Here is a 21,182-nt window from a genome sequence, read left to right as displayed (position 1 = left end):
CAGTATCACCAAATGTTTTTACAGGTATATAAGCATGCTGTTAACGCTTATAAACTAGACATAAAGAGGGCATTGACCGTGTTGTAGCAGTACACAGAAAGTTTTGCTGTTTGGACTTCTGCCCAGGACGCATTTTTTCATCTGCAATGTAAGTTGCTACTTTGTTATTGTTGAGAACTGGTCACTATTTATGATATTTAAAAATATATTTAAAATATCACGTGTAAAGTTTGTCAAACAAAATTACCAAAAAAACGCGTTATAGTCCATAGCATGCCAGTTATTATACTGCAAACGACTAATACATTTTATGACTAGTGGGGTATACCTAAGCTTTGTATGCCCTGTATTTTGGAGTTTTGTAAACGTTTTTAATTGTATTGCTGAAATTTGACTTTACCTGCAAGTGTAGGATGGTCATTTCAAGCCGAATGTGAGTTAAAGTGTTTGTCATGTATTTGGTTTGGTCCTGAAACTTCTGTGCAGGTTAGTCTTTAATTTTGAAATCCCATCTACAAAGACAAAACAAATACAGTATGGCCAATGACCTCAGTTACATGTGTGCTTGATTGAGGTATCTTTAACTAAGCGTTTGCCTTATTCAGTTTCTGACACGTATGCCGTCACACCACGATCTTAGCAGACTACAACGATCACTTTACAAGCGCAAGAAAAAAAAGTTTTCTCCAACCGATCTTACGTAGGTTTCATCCCTCGACGAAATCATGTCAAATGAAACAAGTAGGTTACAAAAACAAACGGTTTGCAGTAAGTTACAAAAAGAACCCCCAAAAAAATTTCGTGTCGTGCTTCAGGCAACGGGTCACTTGGTCAACATCAGTACCAAAATCAGGTGTTTGAAAATGATGTTTCGATTGGTGATACGAACCCAGCTGACGTTGTGGTAACGGTCAATGAAAATGGAATTAATTCTGAAATGAAGGAGCAAGCCCGTCTTCGTCGTATCGAAGCAAAGCAGTAAGTCGTTATATGGCCTTTCATGATTATTATTTATCGACGTTCACTAAGCCCCTCTCATGCACCGTGTAACATTCATGGCTTAATTAAACAGTGCATTTTGTTTTGACCGCTATTGTCTTTTGTGAACAAACGCGACAACGAAACCGAATTATAGCGATCCTGTTATGTTCGTACTGTTCCGTTCGGTTGAAAATTAGTTTTTTTTGTCATGCGTCAAGTCATGATTAAGTGAAGTAATTGTCACAACAATAAGGTAAAACTTGACAGCACTATCACAACTACCGCGCGGTAATAGATTTTTAGGTGATTTGACGCCCTAATTCGTTTTACACACAAGTCAAGTGACTGGTTGTGCATTTTGCAGACGGAAATGCGTCATAACACGCTATCCGAGCATCGTTGCACTAAATCGCATTTATATAGTTTAAACAAGTTTCAGCTAGTACTGTTTTCAAAATTGTCTGGAGCTTCTAAGTAAGCCTAAGGAAATACATTTGTAGAGGAATAACATTTGTACAAAGGTAAGCCGAGTATGTGTGTTACAAACGTTTTTATAAGGCAGGGGTGATGGGTTTATTATTTTTTGTGATTAATATCAGCTGTCAAACAATCGATAAGGGTACACTTTTGCGAAGAATTAAATTCGGAGGCATTCTTGTTAATTTCTTCATTCACGTAAATTACCGTCCACCGCGGACAATTGCGCAACCTGGATTATTCCGGAAGCAATGCGTGTGCATATAATGTGCTCTATGGATATCCTCACAATGAGGCATATAACTATAACCGTATGTTTCGTAATAGTAAGGAGGCTGCTTAAATGGCTTGCTAAATTTGTGCTGCAAGCATAAGCACTGTACAATGTCAAAGTGCCTGTCAGGTATGACCAGCCGATGTAATGCATTCGCCGTCAAACTTATTCAGGCTTCGCGAGCTGTCACTTAGTCAAAGTGTTGATTACGAAGACGTCGCCAAGGCTGAGGAATTAACCGAACAAGTCGACATCGGGTCACCGCGGTTTCCACACGTTCGCACAGTAACTCAAACTTATCGACGACAGAGCAATGTTCTTCGTTTGAGACGAATGTCGCACAATGAAATGGAAGGTTAGTTGATTGGCCATTTGTCTGTGATCGGTTGCATGCAAGATCTGCGCCATTTTGTGCAAAGCTTTCCCAGTGGTTCCCGACCGAGGAGTAACTCTTCTCAAGGTAGGAATTTTAATTTTAGAGGAGAAGTTTATTTCAGAAGTTTAAAAAGGTTGGAAACCACTGCCTTAATATAGTTTAAATTATTAGAATAAACTAATTTAGACTAGCTTCACGAAAAACTTTAAAGGCAGTATGAATCTAAATAGGCGCTGTAGCAACCATAAGTCTTTGGCATTGTGACTTTTTTTACTTTTGGTGGAACTGGATATTGATAGTTTTGACTTTAATCTGTTTTGAAAGTCACGCGGCTACCTTTGTAAGTTACCTTGCCTCACCCGGCGCTGATATTTTTGTCGCCTTGTAGTAGTAGCTGTTCTCCTATCCTGTGTCAAAGTTAGCTTTGCCTTTTTAGCAACCTAATCTCCGCCTCCATCGTCGTGATATTTATCACACCGTGCTCGCCAATTATTGCTGATGTATGTTTTCGTCATCGCACACCGATCAACATGGCAGATATTCTTTGAATGTCCGCTTAGGGTCACATAGGCCAAACATTTACATGGCATTGCTATGTATTGTTATTGTTTTTTTGACGTCAGAGATGTGATAGATTATCGATTTATCGGATGTAAATCACAAGTTCGGGAAATATTTATTTCCAGGCTAAAATCAATAAAAATATCCCTTTTATTGCTCTCTATAGACACTGAGGATGCCTTTCAGCGGAATTAATTTTATTTTACAACACTGTCAACACTGATTTTAGTCTGGAAATAAATATTTCCCGAACTTGTGATTTATAAAATGAAAGGTGGAAATCGTTGCGACAACGGCAATAGAATTAACAGGGAAAGATTCCCAGAATAAATTTACCAGGTTTTATCGGATGTAAGCGATAATTCCACAAACATAATTTAACCTCAAAAGGGTCGTATCGGATGGTGCAATCTTGGCGGTTTGTTTAGGTTAAAGATTCTAGGTTTGGGTTATAAATGTTTATTTTATCTGCAGACGTGGAGGATGAATTTTTCCATCGGGAACTGATTTTGAAGATCAGGAAGGTATGCATGGTCATGACCATTAGCGTATTTCTTCGCTTGTTTGCTATTAGATTTGTTGGGTTTGTCATGTGTGACATTGATTCATTGCAGACACTTCCACTCAAGGACTTTCGAGATGAAATTCGTGCCTGGAGAGACCTGGAAAAGTTTCTTGTTCAGCCAGTGGTGTTGCTCGATGTTCCGCACACAAGTAAGTGCAAAACAGTTCTGGAAATATCTTTCATACATAGTACACAAAAAAAAAATTGTATAAGTTGCCTAGACACGTGTCCAGATTTTAAATTTTGTTTTAGTACATTCCATTTTTTAAGTTTGCTACGCAAAGTTTTACCAATTTTCATTGCCAGGTTTGGATGCAATTATTGATGCGCTCCTAACCAGGCTGCAAAAAGATTTAGATGTGGATGAAAAAATAACCGCTCAGGCTGGAAAAGCATTTTTCACCTTTCAAGAGCAACACCAGGATTCTTGTACGTTGGGATTGTTTTCTGCCAAATGAGAAAAGAAACACGGTCAACATATTTTTTTTTAATTTTTAGTGGCGTCGGTCGATCAACTGCGGGAAACCATCCAGGGTGTACAATACAAACCTGATGGCGCCGATTATGAAGAAAGCTGGATAACTGCGCTGTAAGCAAGTATTGTTTATATCAGCTCTCTTCAACTGGGGTTTGGGTTTAGTGCAACACTCACAGGGGGCTCGTAAACTCTTCCGGGTTTTCTTTTATGTTATCTACTTGTATTATATTATGTTTGTAAAACCATTGTTTTTTGGGGTTCTGTTCAGGTTTCCGTGTCACCCAAAAGGTTATGTGTCTAAAATGCAACCATTATTAATTACCCAATCTCATCAGCATTTAATACAGCAAAATATTTGCCGATCGGATTTTAAGGGTAAAATAATGATTTTGCACATTGTCCAACAGAATTAGCAGTATAGCCCTTTCTGCCACTAAGCCTTTAGCTCATTGATATCGAGTTTTTGTAATTTTTCCCCCTTGTATTTTCCGTAAAGTGAAATTTACCCAATATAGCACTCATAAAAAGACCGAAGCTAATCGTACCTGTTGATCGTTACAGATGCACGTTGCCGATGCTGAAGAAGAGCCATGTTGGTATAGCTCGTTTGCGCAATCCTCTAAACTTGGGCAACAAATGTGAAGAAGTGACATTTGTCTTAGCAGTAATCGCTCCTAAAAAAGAGGTAAGCCAAAGTTTCTGCGCAAAGAACTAATTGACTTTTGTCTGTTATATGTCATTTTACATGGTACTTTCCTAGCTCGAGAGTGGGTAACCTTTTAAACGCCACTTATCAATTAACGTCATGTCAAAATGGCAATGACTTTTGAAATGGTTCCAGGTGATTCGATAAGTAATACAGATTAGTAGGCAGACAGATTAATACGTGTCGACTTCGTTATATTTTAACGAAGAAAAAGCATGTAATGTATTTTTTATTAAATGGAACAGTATAGTGTAAAACCCGTAAATCACTTGGCATGTTGCCATGAATACACTTGTCATGTGAAACGCGTGCAAGAGGTGCCAACTGCTCTTAATTTCGTACTTGTTTCCTCTTGGAATCCATAAGAGCAGTTGTGGCAAATGAAATAACATTTTTCTGAACCCTTTTTATCCATGTTGCAAGCTTGCATCACGACTACCAGCACATTAGTTTTGCCTCAATTGCTGTCAATAAGATCCGCTAAACTTTTGTTTATCGGTATGCTTGAACTCTAGTTACTATAAACTGTGCAGAAATTCACAAAAAATGCTGTTGAAATTGGTCGCACCTTCTCATCCATGATGTGCAACTCGTCATTTCGCCACGACCTGATAAATGCATCCACTGAGGACGAATTCAAAGGTGTCCTCGCCAAACAGAGCTTCCGTTACAAAAGACAAGTGCGGGAATCGCTGTCTGAATATCCGGAGTCAATCGACGAAGAATTTACGGTAAGTACTGTTGCGTTTATATAAAAACTTTTAAAGCTATAAGAATTAAACTTAGCAAATGGACTGCTGATTTATATGTTCTATGTGTTTTCAGGATTATTCCGTGTTACAAATTGGACATGGAATCTATGACGATTTCAAGAGGCGTCTGCCGCATTACCCGTCAGATTTCGTCGATGGTAAAAAATTAAAACTGGTGAAGTGTGGACTAGTCCGGTGGTCTTCAACCTTTTTTAAAAGCGACCCCAATTTAAAAGAAAATTGAAACAGCATCTACACGCGACCCCATTTTTTTCCGATAGGGGGTAATGCCGAAACTAAAACTATTTTCAATATGCCCGCTTAATTTTTAAGTAGACTTCAAATATTAGCATTCAGTGTGCATTAGGCTCAAATGTTAGAACCCAAAAGTTTTATTTAATTTGGCCTTACCAGTTTGCAGAAATCAGTTAATTTATGTATTTTCCCCTATACCCGCTGTATTATTTTGGACACAATATGCCATTCATGAGTCTTTATCGCGTAACAATGGGTTGGACAACGTTTTTTTTTTGAAATAGATTGTTGCATCACAATGATTAGATTGTGACACGAGGTACCAAGTTATACTGCAAAACATGAGCAAAGGTTGCGCACTGGGACAAAAACGTGTCATTTTTTTGGTAATGAACTTAAAAGCCGATAGATTGAATTGATAGCGACCCCAGAAAAAGTTTAGGCGACCCCACTTGGGGTCGCGACCCACAGGTAGAAGACCACTGGACTAGTCAATCGTTTGTGCTAGTGATAAAGATTGCTTTAACTTAATATTGTTAGGTCATGGCGGGGCAAGATGTCCTCGTCCAGGTTTTCAAAGAAGCCTCAGGCCAACGGTTAACTTTCACAAACCTCACCCGCAAAGGTCTTGTTTCAGGTGTCATTGGCAAAAACACAATCCATAAACTGATCTCGACTGTATTGTTTCTTTATTTTGCCTGTCTCCTGCCAGACATTGCTTTCGGCAGCCTGTACGAGAAAAACACAAATGGCACTATTGGTAAGCACCTGGCAATATTATAATTTTATTTTCAGGCTATCAGTTAATTTCGTTTGTAATCCATTCAGACGTTACGTCATGCATTGTGTCTCAGACGTTTGGCGGGATAATGTTCGCTTTTCTAAGCGGCCAGCCAATGCAAATTCTGTTGACAACGGCTCCTTTAGCTCTGTATGTTAAAGGTAAGAAAAATTTGCAGTTTTCATATTTTCCTTAACGTGAAAAATCTGTCTTCGATAAAACCCCCCAAAGATACCGCTATTTGGTTTGGTTACAAAATAAAAAAAATCTTCTTTATTTCTTGTTAAATTTTTGCCTTACTACTGACTTGGAAAACTGTTTTTTAAACGCAAAACATTTTGCAGTTATCAAGTTGGTCAGCGAAAGCTTTGAATTGGACTTTGCCGCCATGTACACGATGACAGGCGTTTGGAACAGCATCTTTCTTGTTCTTCAGGCCCTTTTTAACCTTAGCAAGCTAATGAAGTACTCGACAAGGTAAGTTTTGTGCACGATATTTTGCATGGTGAACAAACGTTTTTGTAACCGTTTTTCACGAAACTCATTTCAGATCTATCGAGGAAATCTTCGGCTTTTTTATTGCCCTCGCTTTTACTGCTGATGCCATCAAAGCTACTATTGCTAGTAAGTCCAAGCATAGGAATCACTTTGGTTGCATATGAAATCAAATGTATTCATTTACATATCAGATGCCATAAAGGAGTGTGAAATTATACAAAAAAACTAATTTTGAAGGCAAAATTGCTACATTTTACAAATACTTACAAATAACTGACATATCCTACCTTTGGCAAAATATAAGCGGTTTCTACTCAAGTTAGAATTGAATACCTGTTTGTTTCAGATTTCAGTAAAAACTACAATTTTCGAACGTTGGGTAAGTCGATCATTTGTTAAACTTCACCTGACATGGTATTTTTTATAATCTTGTGCTTTATGTTTTCAAATGACAGCTGATGCTTTAACCGACACTGCAAACTCGAGCGCGTACAACATTACGGACCCTGAAAACTGCGCTAAAGAATATCTTTGCTATCGTCCTGAGAATTCCATTCTTTTTCTCTTTTTGATGCTTGGCACACTTTGGCTTGGTTTATCTCTACTCAAGTTCGACCAATCGTAAGATTTTTTTTCAATTGTATTTTTTGTCAAACCGCTGTTACTTTAATCCAGTAGTTCTCAAACAGTGCGTCGCGACTTCCTGGTGCGTCGTTTCAACTTTCAAGGGGCGTCGCAGAATATGTATTTCCTTTTCGTGGCTTTTTGTTGTTGTATCAATAAACACAACTTTAATAATAAGTTCACTTATTACCTTTTATTTGCTGGTGCGTCGCAAGTCCAGAAAACTTTTCCAGATGCGTCGCAACAAAAAAAGTTTAAGAACCACTACTTTAATCCAAAACGCATTTTTGCTGTTTCAGGCAGTTTTTGTCTTCGACCAAGAGGGAGATATTGGCAGATTACGCTCTTCCGATTGCTGTGATTGTTTTCACTCTTATTGGATCTCTTGGTTTCCAGGCCGTAAAATGTAAGGCTGTTTTTGCTATTTTCGATACTGTTTTTAGCAGTTAAAACAGTTTGACTGAAATTTTACGCAAACTGCTATGGTACATTGTGCCGTTTTCACACAAACACTTTTTGATGACGTACTCAAAGTTGTTCGATGACAATGAAATCCACTACTTTTAACATTTATATTTTTCGCAGTGGAGCCGTTTAAACATGTTCCGGGTCGGTCTCTATTTAACGTTCCTGCGGTGGGCCAGCTTCCGGCTCTGGCACACCTTGGCGCTGCAGGTCTTGGACTTTGCCTCAGTTGTCTCTTCTTTGTTGACCAGAATGTATCAGCGGCTGTGGTAAACGCCCCGCAAAACAAGTGCGTATTGTGTTTATTGTTGGTTGCATTTTTCTGTCTTAGCATAACAGTTAACTATACAGACGCACCTGTCTGATCTTATCTAATCGTTTGCGCAAGATCTTTTCAAAGCATAAACGTTTTGTTGCTGTATTTATCTTCGTTTCAAAAATTGAATTTCCAGAAAGCCAACGCACGTTATGTGGTTACACAATATATTGTGAGCCGTAAGTCGGGATTAACTTTATGGTTTGGGCGTTCTCTGCTGTGGTTCTTGTCGCTTGCAGATGCGGGAGATCATCGTCCATACACCTAATTTAACACAAACAGATCCTAATCGACCATCTCTTCCGCTGTGGGCAGCACACTAAACAATTCAAATCCCTCATATTGAAAGAAGGTTGTTTTCTATTGTTGACGTTAGGTTGAAGAAAGGTCCTGCGTATCACTGGGATTTGATGATTGTGGGTTTGATCAACGTTCCTCTATCTGTGTTTAACTTGCCATGGGTACATGCTGCACTTCCACACTCGCCACTACACGTAAAGGCGCTTGCTGATGTTGAACAACACGTCTCCAACCTTGGAAACGTTCATGACGAGTAAGCAATTGTTTTTTTGCACATGCATTTTAAATTTATTCCACAGTTTTGACAAAAACTTTCCTTTTTGTTGTAACGAATTGCAGTTTTACATAGAATTGTTGTGTGTCGCTGACATTTGGGATTCTCAAAAAAATGTCATTCGCTATTATCTCAATAATGTAATTGCTAGCTATTTAAAGTTCGCAGTGGTTTATAATCTTCCGTTCACTTAAAACTTGTGTAAGCGAGCGAACTGTGTACTTGTCATTTGCATCAGAGGCAAAAACCCACTTAAATTATTGGTAAACTGTGAGCACCATGTCTGCGTTTAATTAAAGTAACAGACCAAAAGTCATGGTCTCCGATATGCCAGATTATGCCATATAAGGCATAGCACTGTCGGTGCATTCTGCAGCCTTGCACAGTGCAATAAAATCACTTGCTTGCATTCTCAGAATCGTGAAAGTCCGTGAAACTCGATTGACCGGCATCATCTCACATATACTCATCGGCTTGTCACTGCTTTTCGTACAATACTTGCAGTTTATTCCCATTGCTGTTCTGCAGGTATGATTAAATATTTTAATAGTGCTCATCATGGGTCCCCTTCCCTAAAGGGGACACATATTGTTTTTGTCTATATTTTTTTTTCGTCTAACGCAGATTTGTTCCCACGTTTTGTTCAAGAAAGAATGGTTTAAACTTTTTCAAATTTACACACATTATAGATATTGGTATAAAGATGGTCCATGTGAATTTTGACCCCGTTTGATCCCTCGGTTCACCCACAGCCCCCAAAACGTGAAATTTTTAAAACGGCTATACCTGCTAAAGCAGATGATTCTGGAGTTTCATTTTCGATTGGTACATTGCAGCGTATTTTAAAGTATTTTGTAACTTGAAGTTGTATATATCCATTTTCACCCCTTTACCCCCAAATATTTGTTTGTTTGTTCACATGTTAATAAGGTCAGAAATACAAGACTTAACCTGCTGAAATTTTAAACAGCTGTGGATTGGATGATCCTTGTAGGCTGTTAAAAATTTCAGTGCAATCAGCTCAGTAATTACTCTTACAGCCCCAAATATGTTTTTACATGCTGTCTTTTGTCAAATTTGTGCTCGCTTAGTGCACAGCTGACGCAATGGGAGTGATTGACGATAGTGGCGCATGGAAAAAAAATGCCTAGGCTTCACGCATGAACGCAGTCGTCACTTGACCATTTTCTCACTGGTTGGAATTAAGATGTTACGATGTTAGTTATATTGTGCTGTAAAATGGTGCGTAAATATGGCACAGTTTCTGTAAAATGGAATATATAGGAAAACCACTATTCCAGTTTAACAATGATTGTGCCCTATTTTTACGGTTACCAAATCGCATATGCACATGTGTCCCATTAGAACAGCGGTTCCCAAACTGGGGTCCGCGGTCTTTTAGGGGTCTGTGAGGCAATTTTGGGGGGACCGCGAAGCGGGTAAAGTAATTCTATAATCTTACTTAAGTTTAAGTTTAAATCAAGAGAATTGAGAAATCGACTCTCTCCATTGCTAAACAATAGCCTTTATTGAATGACAACTATCAAAAATGCAATTGTTCGCGCACAATCGTACTGTTTTTTGTCTTGTCTGTGATGTCACAAGCTGTCTTTAGAGTTTAGATTATTATGCGCAATTTTGCATGATTAGCGAAAAAACTGCAATCACCTTTCGTTTTTCTAAAATACACATTCCAGATTAAGGACCGCGAGCTCTCGAAATAATGGCAAAGGGACCGTTTTGACAAAATAATGAAAAAGTTTGGGAACCACTGCATTAGAATAATGCTTGCAGAAACAATTATGTTATAAAGTGCCAGGAAAAAGATAGGCACCCAATGAAATGTAGGTGCCAAATATATATCCATTATAAATATAATAAATGGTATATGTCAGTGGTCGGCAACCGCCGGTCCGCGGCCCGGTACCGGTCCGCGAGGAGTTTGTTACCGGGCCGTATAATTTTTCAGGTTAAATGCTTTCAAACATTTTGCCCATATATCCTGGGCATGATAAACTAATCTAAGCCTTTTTCTAGCTATATATTTGTAGTTTTTTGAAGACCGGTCCGCGATAAAATTTTAGTTTAAAAACCGGTCCGCAGTGCAAAAAAGGTTGCCGACCCCTGGTATATGTGATACATCGTTAAATATGATGTAGTACATATAAACTGGCAATATATAGGAAAACCACTATTGTAGTTTTTATTTGGATTTCAGTTAACCCCATGGTAACAAAATGTTTAAAGCTATTGATGTCAATTTGCCGTTCAGCCACACGTCGCACCGCCATGCAATCAGCGTGTTAGTCACCTTTGTAAATTTGCATTTTATTGAACATTATTGTTTTCAGGGATTGTTCCTTTATTTGGGATTCTCATCGTTTATTGGAAATCAAATGTTTGACCGAATGATGCTCGTTTTCACCGAAGGGGTAAGTTTTCCGACACTTCATGAAAAAATAATATTTCACAATCAATTAATCCCACCTGTCAATTTGCAGAGCTCCTACCCACCAAACCACTATATTCGAAAAGTTCCCCACAGAACTGTCCACCTTTTTACCGCCTGTCAACTTGCGCTACTGCTCGTGGTCTGCGGTTTTGGATTCGCGGACCAATTTTATCTCAAGATGATTTTTCCAGTCGTCATCCTCTTGCTTTTACCTGTCAGGTAGCGTATAGGCTCGGTGTTTGATGAGGTTATACATACTCATCAGCCTATAAAATATAACTAACAACAAAAAGTCTGATGATCGATTTTGTTTCTGTGGTCGCACTCACTCATGGAGCGTTTTTACTCTTGCTAGTATTTAAGCTTGTATTAAAAGCCAATATTCGGTGTGTATTTGCGGCCCCAACTCCATTTACTTTACAAGCCATTTTTTTCCTCTTGGAAGAAAACTGATTCCAATATTTGTGTGTGTGATGCTTGTAAAACATTTTCAAGCAGACGTATCTTTACGGCCTGTTTTTTTATGCAGGCACCTTCTCCTTCCTTTGATAATGGAAAGAAAGTATCTGGCCATATTGGATTCCTAAGGTGTAGCAAGTGACGTTGGTCATTGTACATTTCCACAGAGAAACGTTGCATCGTTTAAAAGTTGCATCTGCTTCCACCTTGAGCAGGCGAAAACTACTTGCAAATACTAAGTTACAATTTTAATCGGAAATATAACGCAAACTTTATTGTTGCTTTTTGTCTGTAAATGTTGCATTTTATGTTTATTTGCGAAAAACTTGTGTATACTAATTTGTCAATGGTGCCTTTCCATCTTATTGCTGTAAGTTCACTAATAGTGCTTGCTTTAACTTTGTTTCTGCCGATGTACAGCTTTCCTTTTATGCTTGCGTGATTTTAACTTTTGGGTGAAAAAACATATATTGCATTTGCGATACAAACAAAGTAGTATTTTTTGCAAAAAAAGTCAGTATGCGTGGGGTTCCCAAAAAATAATATCATGAAAAAGAAAAGAATGCGGTAAAAAAAGATAGCTGTTCTACATATCAAGTGATGTTTTGGGTAAGTTATTTAAGAAGTTATCTAAATCTAAAACCGTAGCCCAGACTACTTACGTTTGTCGCAAAAGGCCTAAACACCATTATTTAAACCCCCTAGCCATAGTAACCTTGCTTTGGTTTTAACCGGGGGTATGAAGTGCCGCAGTAGGAGATTGGTGTCAAAATGATGGTTTTTATAGACCCACAAATGAAAAAGTAACATTTCAGTTATATGGTTAAGAATGTTTTTTGAATAATTTTAATACTCATTTTTTTAACTATGTCACAAAATGGGTAAAATGGCTAACATTATACTTCTTAACGACTACAACTTTGTTTACTTCTGTCTCTCTTTGAGACAAGGTATAGGCTACGAAGAAATTCACAAGTGTTAAGGCAGTGGTTCTTAACCTGCGTTCGATCGAACCCCAGGGGTTCGGCAACGCTGGTTCAGTGGTTCGACGAAGGTCTTTTGAAGTACAAATACTCGGCAAATGTTTTAAATTAATCAAACTTTAGCGGATATAATAGCAATTTTTATTTGCTAGATGGCAAAACATTGGAAGGTTGTAACTAGGTTATAATTGACGTAACAAAGAATACTGTGCGCATTGTTACGAATCTTTGTTAGCAGCAAAAACGTATGGTCAAAAGCACAAAATGAGTTAAAAACCTAGGATGTAACTTGTTGGGGCTCGACCAAACGCTGAAGAATGTCATAGGGGTTCGGCCGTGATAAAAAAGTTAAGAACCACTGTGTTAAGGATACGAATGCAAAAAAGGTGGTAGCAACTGCGCTAGGGCGTACCCATGCGGCTTAGACTAACTCTCGAATCTTTTGGGTTAATAAGGGTTTATTTTGAGACTATTTAATCTTGGCTGAGTGACAACTGATGACATGGGCTATTGCTTAAAAATAATCTAACATTAACACTTCTCACAAGTTGACGAAGGAAAAATGTGCCATGTGTAGCTGTTTATAGGCTGTAGTTAGGCATTACAACGAGTCGGTGACGCCAAAGCGTTAAAAAACATCGTCAACAGAAAATTTTCTGCAAAAACTGCTTGAATTGGTTTCGAAAGTGACCCACTCGGAACCATTACACACAGAGACTATATGTAATAACATTTCTTATGACGCTGTTCATCCACTCGTTACGGTAGTAGGCCTATTTATCTTCAGCATGTTGTGACATTCTGTGGTGAGTAGCGTTATTTTTTGATAGCTGCTTAAATTAGAAATTTTATGTGAGAACTCACAACAGAAAAGCTAAATACCGATGGCTCAAAGAGCAAGAATTTAAGAACAAAATTGTGTAAAAATGCTGATGTTTTTGTAATGAAATAGCAATAAAACCAACTTATAAACTTAGTTCCAAACCCTACATTTAGTTCATAGCCCTACTCCGGGCTCGTTGTTATTAAATACTTCTTTATATCATTGATTGGTATTTAGCAAACTTAGTCTGTTGTGAGTTATGATGTTAGTCATTAGTTCTACCTCTGAAGTCAAGGTGGAGCTAATAACGTGGTAACTTAAATCCCGCGAAATACCGACGAGCATAAACGGACATTTTAAGCAAAGTTATGTGAAAATACTGACGGTTAGGCTATTAACGTTGGGAAAGGTTTATTGTAAAAAATACAATAAAACTAACTTAAAATCTTGCAATAAAACTAAAATCCTCACCTTAAAATAGTTTTTAATACCGTAACGTAACCCTGAAATAAATGTGCTCTTAACGTCATCTATCGGAATTTTGCAAACTTTCTGCCGCAAGTTTGTGTTTGTTTGTAATGTCAAAAGTCAACGAGCATGAACTTGAATGTGGATTGTGGAACTAAATGACTGGTTTTTGCAGGACAATACTAATTTACGGAAAACGGAAATGACGGAAACGAAAAAAACGACATACTAATTTACGGAAATAGGAAAAGACGGAAATGACGGAAATAATTCAAATCTAATTTACGGAAATAGAAAATCTTTTCAAAATGACGGAAATCGACAGAGAACATTCTCTATGCATTTCTTATGACGGAAATCGACAGAGATCATTCTCTATGCATTTCTGATGACGGAAATCGACATAGATCATTCTCTATGTATTTCTTATGACGGAAATCGACACTCAACATTCTCTATGCATTTCTTATGACGGAAATCGACAGAGTACATTCTCTATCCATTTCTTATGACGGAAATCGACACTCAACATTCTCTATGCATTTCTTATGACGGAAATCGACACTCAACATTCTCTATGCATTTCTTATGACGGAAATCGACAGAGATCATTCTCTATGTATTTCTTATGACGGAAATCGACACTCAACATTCTCTATGTAATTCTTATGACGGAAATCGACACTCAACATTCTCTATGCATTTCTTATGACGGAAATCGACAGAGATCAGAGATCATTCTCTGTGTATTTCTTATGACGGAAATCGACACTCAACATTCTCTATGCATTTCCTATGACGGAAATCGACAGAGAACATTCTCTATGCATTTCTTATGACGGAAATCGACAGAGAACATTCTCTATGCATTTCCTATGACGGAAATCGACAGAGATCATTCTCTATGTATTTCTTATGACGGAAATCGACAGAGATCATTCTCTATGCATTTCCTATGACGGAAATCGACAGAGAACATTCTCTATGCATTTCTTATGACGGAAATCGACACTCAACATTCTCTATGCATTTCTTATGACAGAAATCGACATAGATCATTCTCTATGCATTTCTTATGACGGAAATCGACACTCAACATTCTCTATGCATTTCTTATGACGGAAATCGACAGAGTACATTCTCTATCCATTTCTTATGACGGAAATCGACACTCAACATTCTCTATGTAATTCTTATGACGGAAATCGACACTCAACATTCTCTATGTATTTCTTATGACGGAAATCGACACTCAACATTCTCTATGTAATTCTTATGACGGAAATCGACACTCAACATTCTCTATGCATTTCTTATGACGGAAATCGACAGAGATCAGAGATCATTCTCTGTGTATTTCTTATGACGGAAATCGACACTCAACATTCTCTATGCATTTCCTATGACGGAAATCGACAGAGAACATTCTCTATGCATTTCCTATGACGGAAATCGACAGAGATCATTCTCTATGTATTTCTTATGACGGAAATCGACAGAGATCATTCTCTATGCATTTCCTATGACGGAAATCGACAGAGAACATTCTCTATGCATTTCTTATGACGGAAATCGACACTCAACATTCTCTATGCGTTTCTTATGACGGAAATCGACATAGATCATTCTCTATGCATTTCTTATGACGGAAATCGACACTCAACATTCTCTATGTATTTCTTATGACGGAAATCGACAGAGATTATTTCTTATGACGGAAATCGACACTCAACATTCTCTATGCATTTCCTATGACGGAAATCGACAGAGAACATTCTCTATGCATTTCCTATTACGGAAATCGACAGAGAACATTCTCTATGCATTTCCTATGACGGAAATCGACAGAGATCATTCTCTATGCATTTCCTATGACGGAAATCGACAGAGAACATTCTCTATGCATTTCCTATGACGGAAATCGACAGAGATCATTCTCTATGCATTTCCTATGACGGAAATCGACAGAGAACATTCTCTATGCATTTCCTATGACGGAAATCGACAGAGAACATTCTCTATGCATTTCCTATGACGGAAATCGACAGAGATCATTCTCTATGCATTTCTTATGACGGAAATCGACAGAGAACATTCTCTATGCATTTCCTATGACGGAAATCGACATAGATTATTCTCTATGCATTTCTTATGACGGAAATTGACGGGGATCATTCTCTATGCATTTCTTATGACGGAAATCGACAGAGATCATTCTCTATGCATTTCTTATGACGGAAATCGACAGAGATCATTCTCTATGCATTTCCTATGACGGAAATCGACACTCAACATTCTCTATGCATTTCTTATGACGGAAATCGACATAGATTATTCTCTATGCATTTCTTATGACGGAAATTGACGGGGATCATTCTCTATGCATTTCTTATGACGGAAATCGACAGAGATCATTCTCTATGCATTTCTTATGACGGAAATCGACACTCAATATTCTCTATGCATTTCTTATGACGGAAATCGACAGAGATCATTCTCTATGCATTTCTTATGACAGAAATCGACAGAGAACATTCTCTATGCATTTCTTATGACGGAAATCGACAGAGATCATTCTCTATGTATTTCTTATGACGGAAATCGACATAGATCATTCTCTATGCATTTCCTATGACGGAAATCGACACTCAACATTCTCTATGTAATTCTTATGACGGAAATCGACACTCAACATTCTCTATGCATTTCTTATGACGGAAATCGACAGAGATCATTCTCTGTGTATTTCTTATGACGGAAATTGACAGAGATCATTCTCTATGCATTTCCTATGACGGAAATCCACAGAGAACTTTCTCTATGCATTTCTTATGACGGAAATCCACAGAGAACATTCTCTATGCATTTCTTATGACGGAAATCGACAGAGATCATTCTCTATGCATTTCTTATGACGGAAATCGACACTCAACATTCTCTATGCATTTCTTATGACGGAAATCGACAGAGATCATTCTCTATGCATTTCCTATGACGGAAATCCACAGAGAACATTCTCTATGCATTTCTTATGACGGAAATCCACAGAGAACATTCTCTATGTATTTCTTATGACGGAAATCGACATAGATCATTCTCTATGCATTTCTTATGACGGAAATCGACAGAGATCTTTCTCTATGCATTTCCTATGACGGAAACCGACAGAGAACATTCTCTATGCATTTCTTATGACGGAAATCGACAGAGATCATTCTCTATGCATTTCCTATGACGGAAATCGACACTCAACATTGTCTATGCATTTCTTATGACGGAAATCGACAGAGATCATTCTCTGTGTATTTCTTATGACGAAAATCGACACTCAACATTCTCTATGCATTTCTTATGACGGAAATCGACAGAGATCTTTCTCTATGCATTTCCTATGACGGAAATCGACAGAGAACATTCTCTATGCATTTCTTATGACGGAAATCGACAGAGATCATTCTCTATGCATTTCTTATGACGGAACTCGACACTCAACTTTTTTTGTGCATGAATAGTATGTTCCCGAAAATGCAACTTTTCCAGGCAAAGAAGATTTACGGAACCACCTTCGGTAAGTCACGCACAAAATTTGTTGCTCTTCGGTTTTGTTGCCGTCACAATCTTCAGCCTCACAAACAGACCATCGGTTTGACGTAGAGATATCGCCAATTACTTCATTGAAAGAACAATCTTGGATGGCAATTGTTGAAGAAAAATCATCTTGACTGCTCCAAAAATTGTTTTCATTTTTTTTGCTTCATCCAACCTGACTCTGGGTTGTCGTTCGGTGGTTGTGGGTGGGTTTTTCAGTATAAGTTGTTTTATCCATTTTCTGGTATTTTCTGAAGTAATTTGGACAGGTATTGGCAGTTTAGTTATAATGCAGTAGCAGTTTATGATCACATGCATGCCACAATCGAATGAATTTGATTGCATTGGGACATCGGTGCATCGCAAGGAACGCCAATCATCAATTTCGGTTGTTTGATCCGCTACTGCAAAGCATACTTTGAAGATGTTGAATGTGGCCGCCAGATGATTTTTAACTTGGGACAATGAGGTTGGCAAAGAATCTAATAAAAATATTGCCCGTTGTTCGAAGTCTACCACAATCAGATACAAATGAATCCCAGTATTTGCAGCAAACATTAATCTGTCGCAATTTAATGCATCGTTATTGCACGCGAATGTTGCAATAATTTGATGCTCGTTTTTAATCGAGGAATTGATCAAAAAACTGTCACCAAATAGATAACCTTCTGTTTCAGAATGTATCGCCTTCACAGCTCTCTCAATAGTTAAGTCATCCAACCAATTTTGTTCATCTAAGCCAGTGGTTGTTAACCTTTTTGGTGTGGTTTCCCACTCAAGTAAATCAAGTTCGAATTTCCCTCTCTGTTATTCTCATAATGATGTTTTGTGTCCAACATTAACAAAATAAAATTTCTTTCATCGAAAGATTTTTGTGAAGCGATTTTGTCGGGACCTTAAAGGTACACTGCAATCTTATTTAGTTTGAATGGTGATTTGGTGAGAAAGTAAAATCGTGTGGAATTTAAAAAAATCTTATGTGCTTGCATTAGTCATATATTGCATCACAATCACCAGATCAAATGCATTTATTTTGATCTAAGCATTCCCATGTATGCTTAGAGGAATTGTCTTGCGGAAGTTTGATTTCAACAATTGCCTGTTCCCACAGGTATGGCGTTGGTAGAGGGGCATGTTCCGTTTGTTGTAGACAATCGTCGCTGGTGTCAAGGTCCGAAAGAATAGAAGATACTCTTGATATATTAAATGTGTTGTCATACTCTTCAATGATATTTCTTTTCTTTTTTGGCGTTGATGTAGAAATAACCTTAGAACGGTCAATTGGATTTACCGCGTCGGGTGCGGGATTAACTGAGTAATCGTAATCCTTGAGTCGTGGTCGTTTTCTTCCGGATTTTTTTTCATTTCCTCTGTATTTCCGCATCATCATTGATAAAGAATAAGTTACCGTGTCGTTCATTTGCCCTTCAGGAATTTAAAAAGACATGTGGGCTGCCGTTATGTGAAAGCATCGCCCAGTGCTGGGGCAGAAGGTAATGAAAATACCTTCACGCTGTTCACATTTCCGTTAAATGCGTTTATAACTGAGAATGAAGACGTTCCCGGCGAAAATCCAATCAACCCTTGATACATCGTTGTTATGGATGGCAAACCCAGCGAATCACGCGGCTGTGACAGATGGAGAAACCGTTTTTTAACTGATACTCTCCGAAACCTGCCTTTCCTCTTGTGAATTCGTACATGTAAAAGTCCTGCATTTGCTTAAAGACAAGCATCATAGCATCTATAGGCAGTTCTTTGTGTTCGGTGATAGATTTTATGACATTATTCATCGATTCACTGATGTTATTTGTAACTGCCCCTTCCTGGAAGGCAGAAAACCTGTCTGTAATGAACTTACAGGCATGATGCAAGAGATCGTTGTTGAGCTTTTTGTCGTAGTATTTTTTAAACACCTCGGTCCAGTTGCTAGAAAACGTGGCATACAAAGCACGATAATCTTCTTCACTATTTGCATTAATCAAACGTTCCACGTCATCTTTCAAAAACCTTTACATCGTCGCTTTTGCTGTTTTGTTTTCTGATCCAACGTTCCACGTCTTTCAGTATGTGATTTGTACAAAATATGTTGGTCAGTTTTGGAGAGCTTTTTTTAACATTTTGACAAGCCCTTTTCACGATCTGTTATGAATGGAATATTTCGGATTTTGTTTAAACCGATTGTTTGTGGTGCTTCATGAATTTCCGATCGTGAATGAGGGAAGCAATCGGAAATATTGTGTCACCTTCAAAATGAACATTTCTGCCCACGAGGATCGAAACATGAAAATTTCCAAGACAGAACGTCGTATCATATGAAATCGATTGTTTTAGATCACAATGGTTGGTTGAAAGACTGAACAATTTTTTACGTAGTTGAAATGATTTCATCAGATGCCAAATGAACGGTTAGATTTGGGTAGAATGTAAAGTTTTTAACAAAATTGTCGGTTTGCACGCAGAGTTCTGCAGCACCAAAAAACTCGTCGTTTTTGCGATTCGTTGTATTGTATATTTCGGCACTGTTTGCGGTCCCGAGGACGGTCAACAGGCATCATCAGAAATACATAGAGAATGATCTCTGTCGATTTCCGTCATAAGAAATGTATAAAGAATGTTGAGTGTCGATTTTCGTCATGAGAAACACATAGAGAATGATCTTTGTCGATTTCCGTCATAAGAAATGCATAGAGAATGATCTATGTCGATTTCCGTCATAGGAAACGCATATAGAATGATCTCTGTCGATTTCCGTCATAAGAAATGCATAGAGAATGATCTCTGTCGATTTCCGTCATAAGAAATGCATAGAGTATGATCTATGTCGATTTCCGTCATAAGAAATACATCGAGAATGTTGAGTGTCGATTTCCGTCATAAGAAATGTATAGAGAATGATCTATGTCGATTTCCGTCATAAGAAATACATTGAGAATGTTGAGTGTCGATTTCCGTCATAAGAAATACATAGAGAATGATCCCTGTCGATTTCCGTCATAAGAAATGCATAGAGAATGATCTATGTCGATTTCCGTCATAAGAAACACATAGAGAATGTTGAGTGTCGATTTCCGTCATAAGAAATGTATAGAGAATGATCCCTGTCGATTTCCGTCATAAGAAACACATAAAGAATGATCTCTGTCGATTTCCGTCATAAGAAATGCATAGAGAATGATCTATGTCGATTTCCGTCATAAGAAATGCATAGAGAATGATCTATGTCGATTTCCGTCATAAGAAATGATCTATGTCGATTTCCGTCATAAGAAATACATAGAGAATGTTGAGTGTCGATTTCCGTCATAAGAAATAATCTCTGTCGATTTCCGTCATAAGAAATACATAGAGAATGTTGAGTGTCGATTTCCGTCATAAGAAATGCATAGAGAATGATCTATGTCGATTTCCGTCATAAGAAACGCATATAGAATGATGTATGTCGATTTCCGTTATAAGAAATGCATAGAGAATGTTGAGTGTCGATTTCCGTCATAAGAAATGTATAGAGAATGATCCTTGTCGATTTCCGTCATAAGAAATACATAAAGAATGATCTCTGTCGATTTCCGTCATAAGAAATGCATAGAGAATGATCTATGTCGATTTCCGTCATAAGAAATGATCTATGTCGATTTCCGTCATAAGAAATACATAGAGAATGTTGAGTGTCGATTTCCGTCATAAGAAATACATAGAGAATGATCTATGTCGATTTCCGTCATA

At 37.9% G+C, this 21,182-nt stretch overlaps 1 protein-coding gene across 1 annotated transcript; it reads left to right on the top strand.

Moving 5' to 3' along the window:
- LOC145213678 (solute carrier family 4 member 11-like) lies at positions 1 to 12,086 on the top strand. Its single transcript, XM_080082042.1, has 24 exons — positions 1 to 148; positions 606 to 741; positions 816 to 978; positions 1,906 to 2,087; positions 3,144 to 3,193; positions 3,284 to 3,383; positions 3,541 to 3,663; positions 3,733 to 3,823; positions 4,274 to 4,397; positions 4,952 to 5,149; positions 5,244 to 5,328; positions 6,063 to 6,185; positions 6,254 to 6,367; positions 6,551 to 6,683; positions 6,757 to 6,830; positions 7,051 to 7,083; positions 7,160 to 7,325; positions 7,628 to 7,734; positions 7,914 to 8,082; positions 8,486 to 8,662; positions 9,100 to 9,211; positions 11,035 to 11,115; positions 11,185 to 11,354; positions 11,665 to 12,086. The coding sequence occupies exons 2-24, from the start codon at positions 726 to 728 to the stop codon at positions 11,720 to 11,722; spliced, it is 2,649 nt and encodes an 882-aa protein (XP_079938168.1). The 5' UTR covers positions 1 to 148; positions 606 to 725; the 3' UTR covers positions 11,723 to 12,086.
- The last annotated feature ends 9,096 nt before the right edge of the window (positions 12,087 to 21,182 follow it).

The sequence above is a fragment of the Phallusia mammillata genome, chromosome 2, assembly GCF_965637545.1.
Source record: "Phallusia mammillata chromosome 2, kaPhaMamm4.hap1.1, whole genome shotgun sequence".
Classification (NCBI taxonomy): domain Eukaryota; kingdom Metazoa; phylum Chordata; class Ascidiacea; order Phlebobranchia; family Ascidiidae; genus Phallusia; species Phallusia mammillata.
This window is presented reverse-complemented; position numbering and strand designations above follow the sequence as displayed.

Coding starts and splice junctions, on each gene's coding strand:
- LOC145213678 (XM_080082042.1), top strand. Junction 2,088..3,143: donor GTCGCACAATGAAATGGAAG/GTTAGTTGATTG, acceptor TTTTATCTGCAG/ACGTGGAGGATGAATTTTTC. Junction 3,384..3,540: donor GCTCGATGTTCCGCACACAA/GTAAGTGCAAAA, acceptor TTTCATTGCCAG/GTTTGGATGCAATTATTGAT.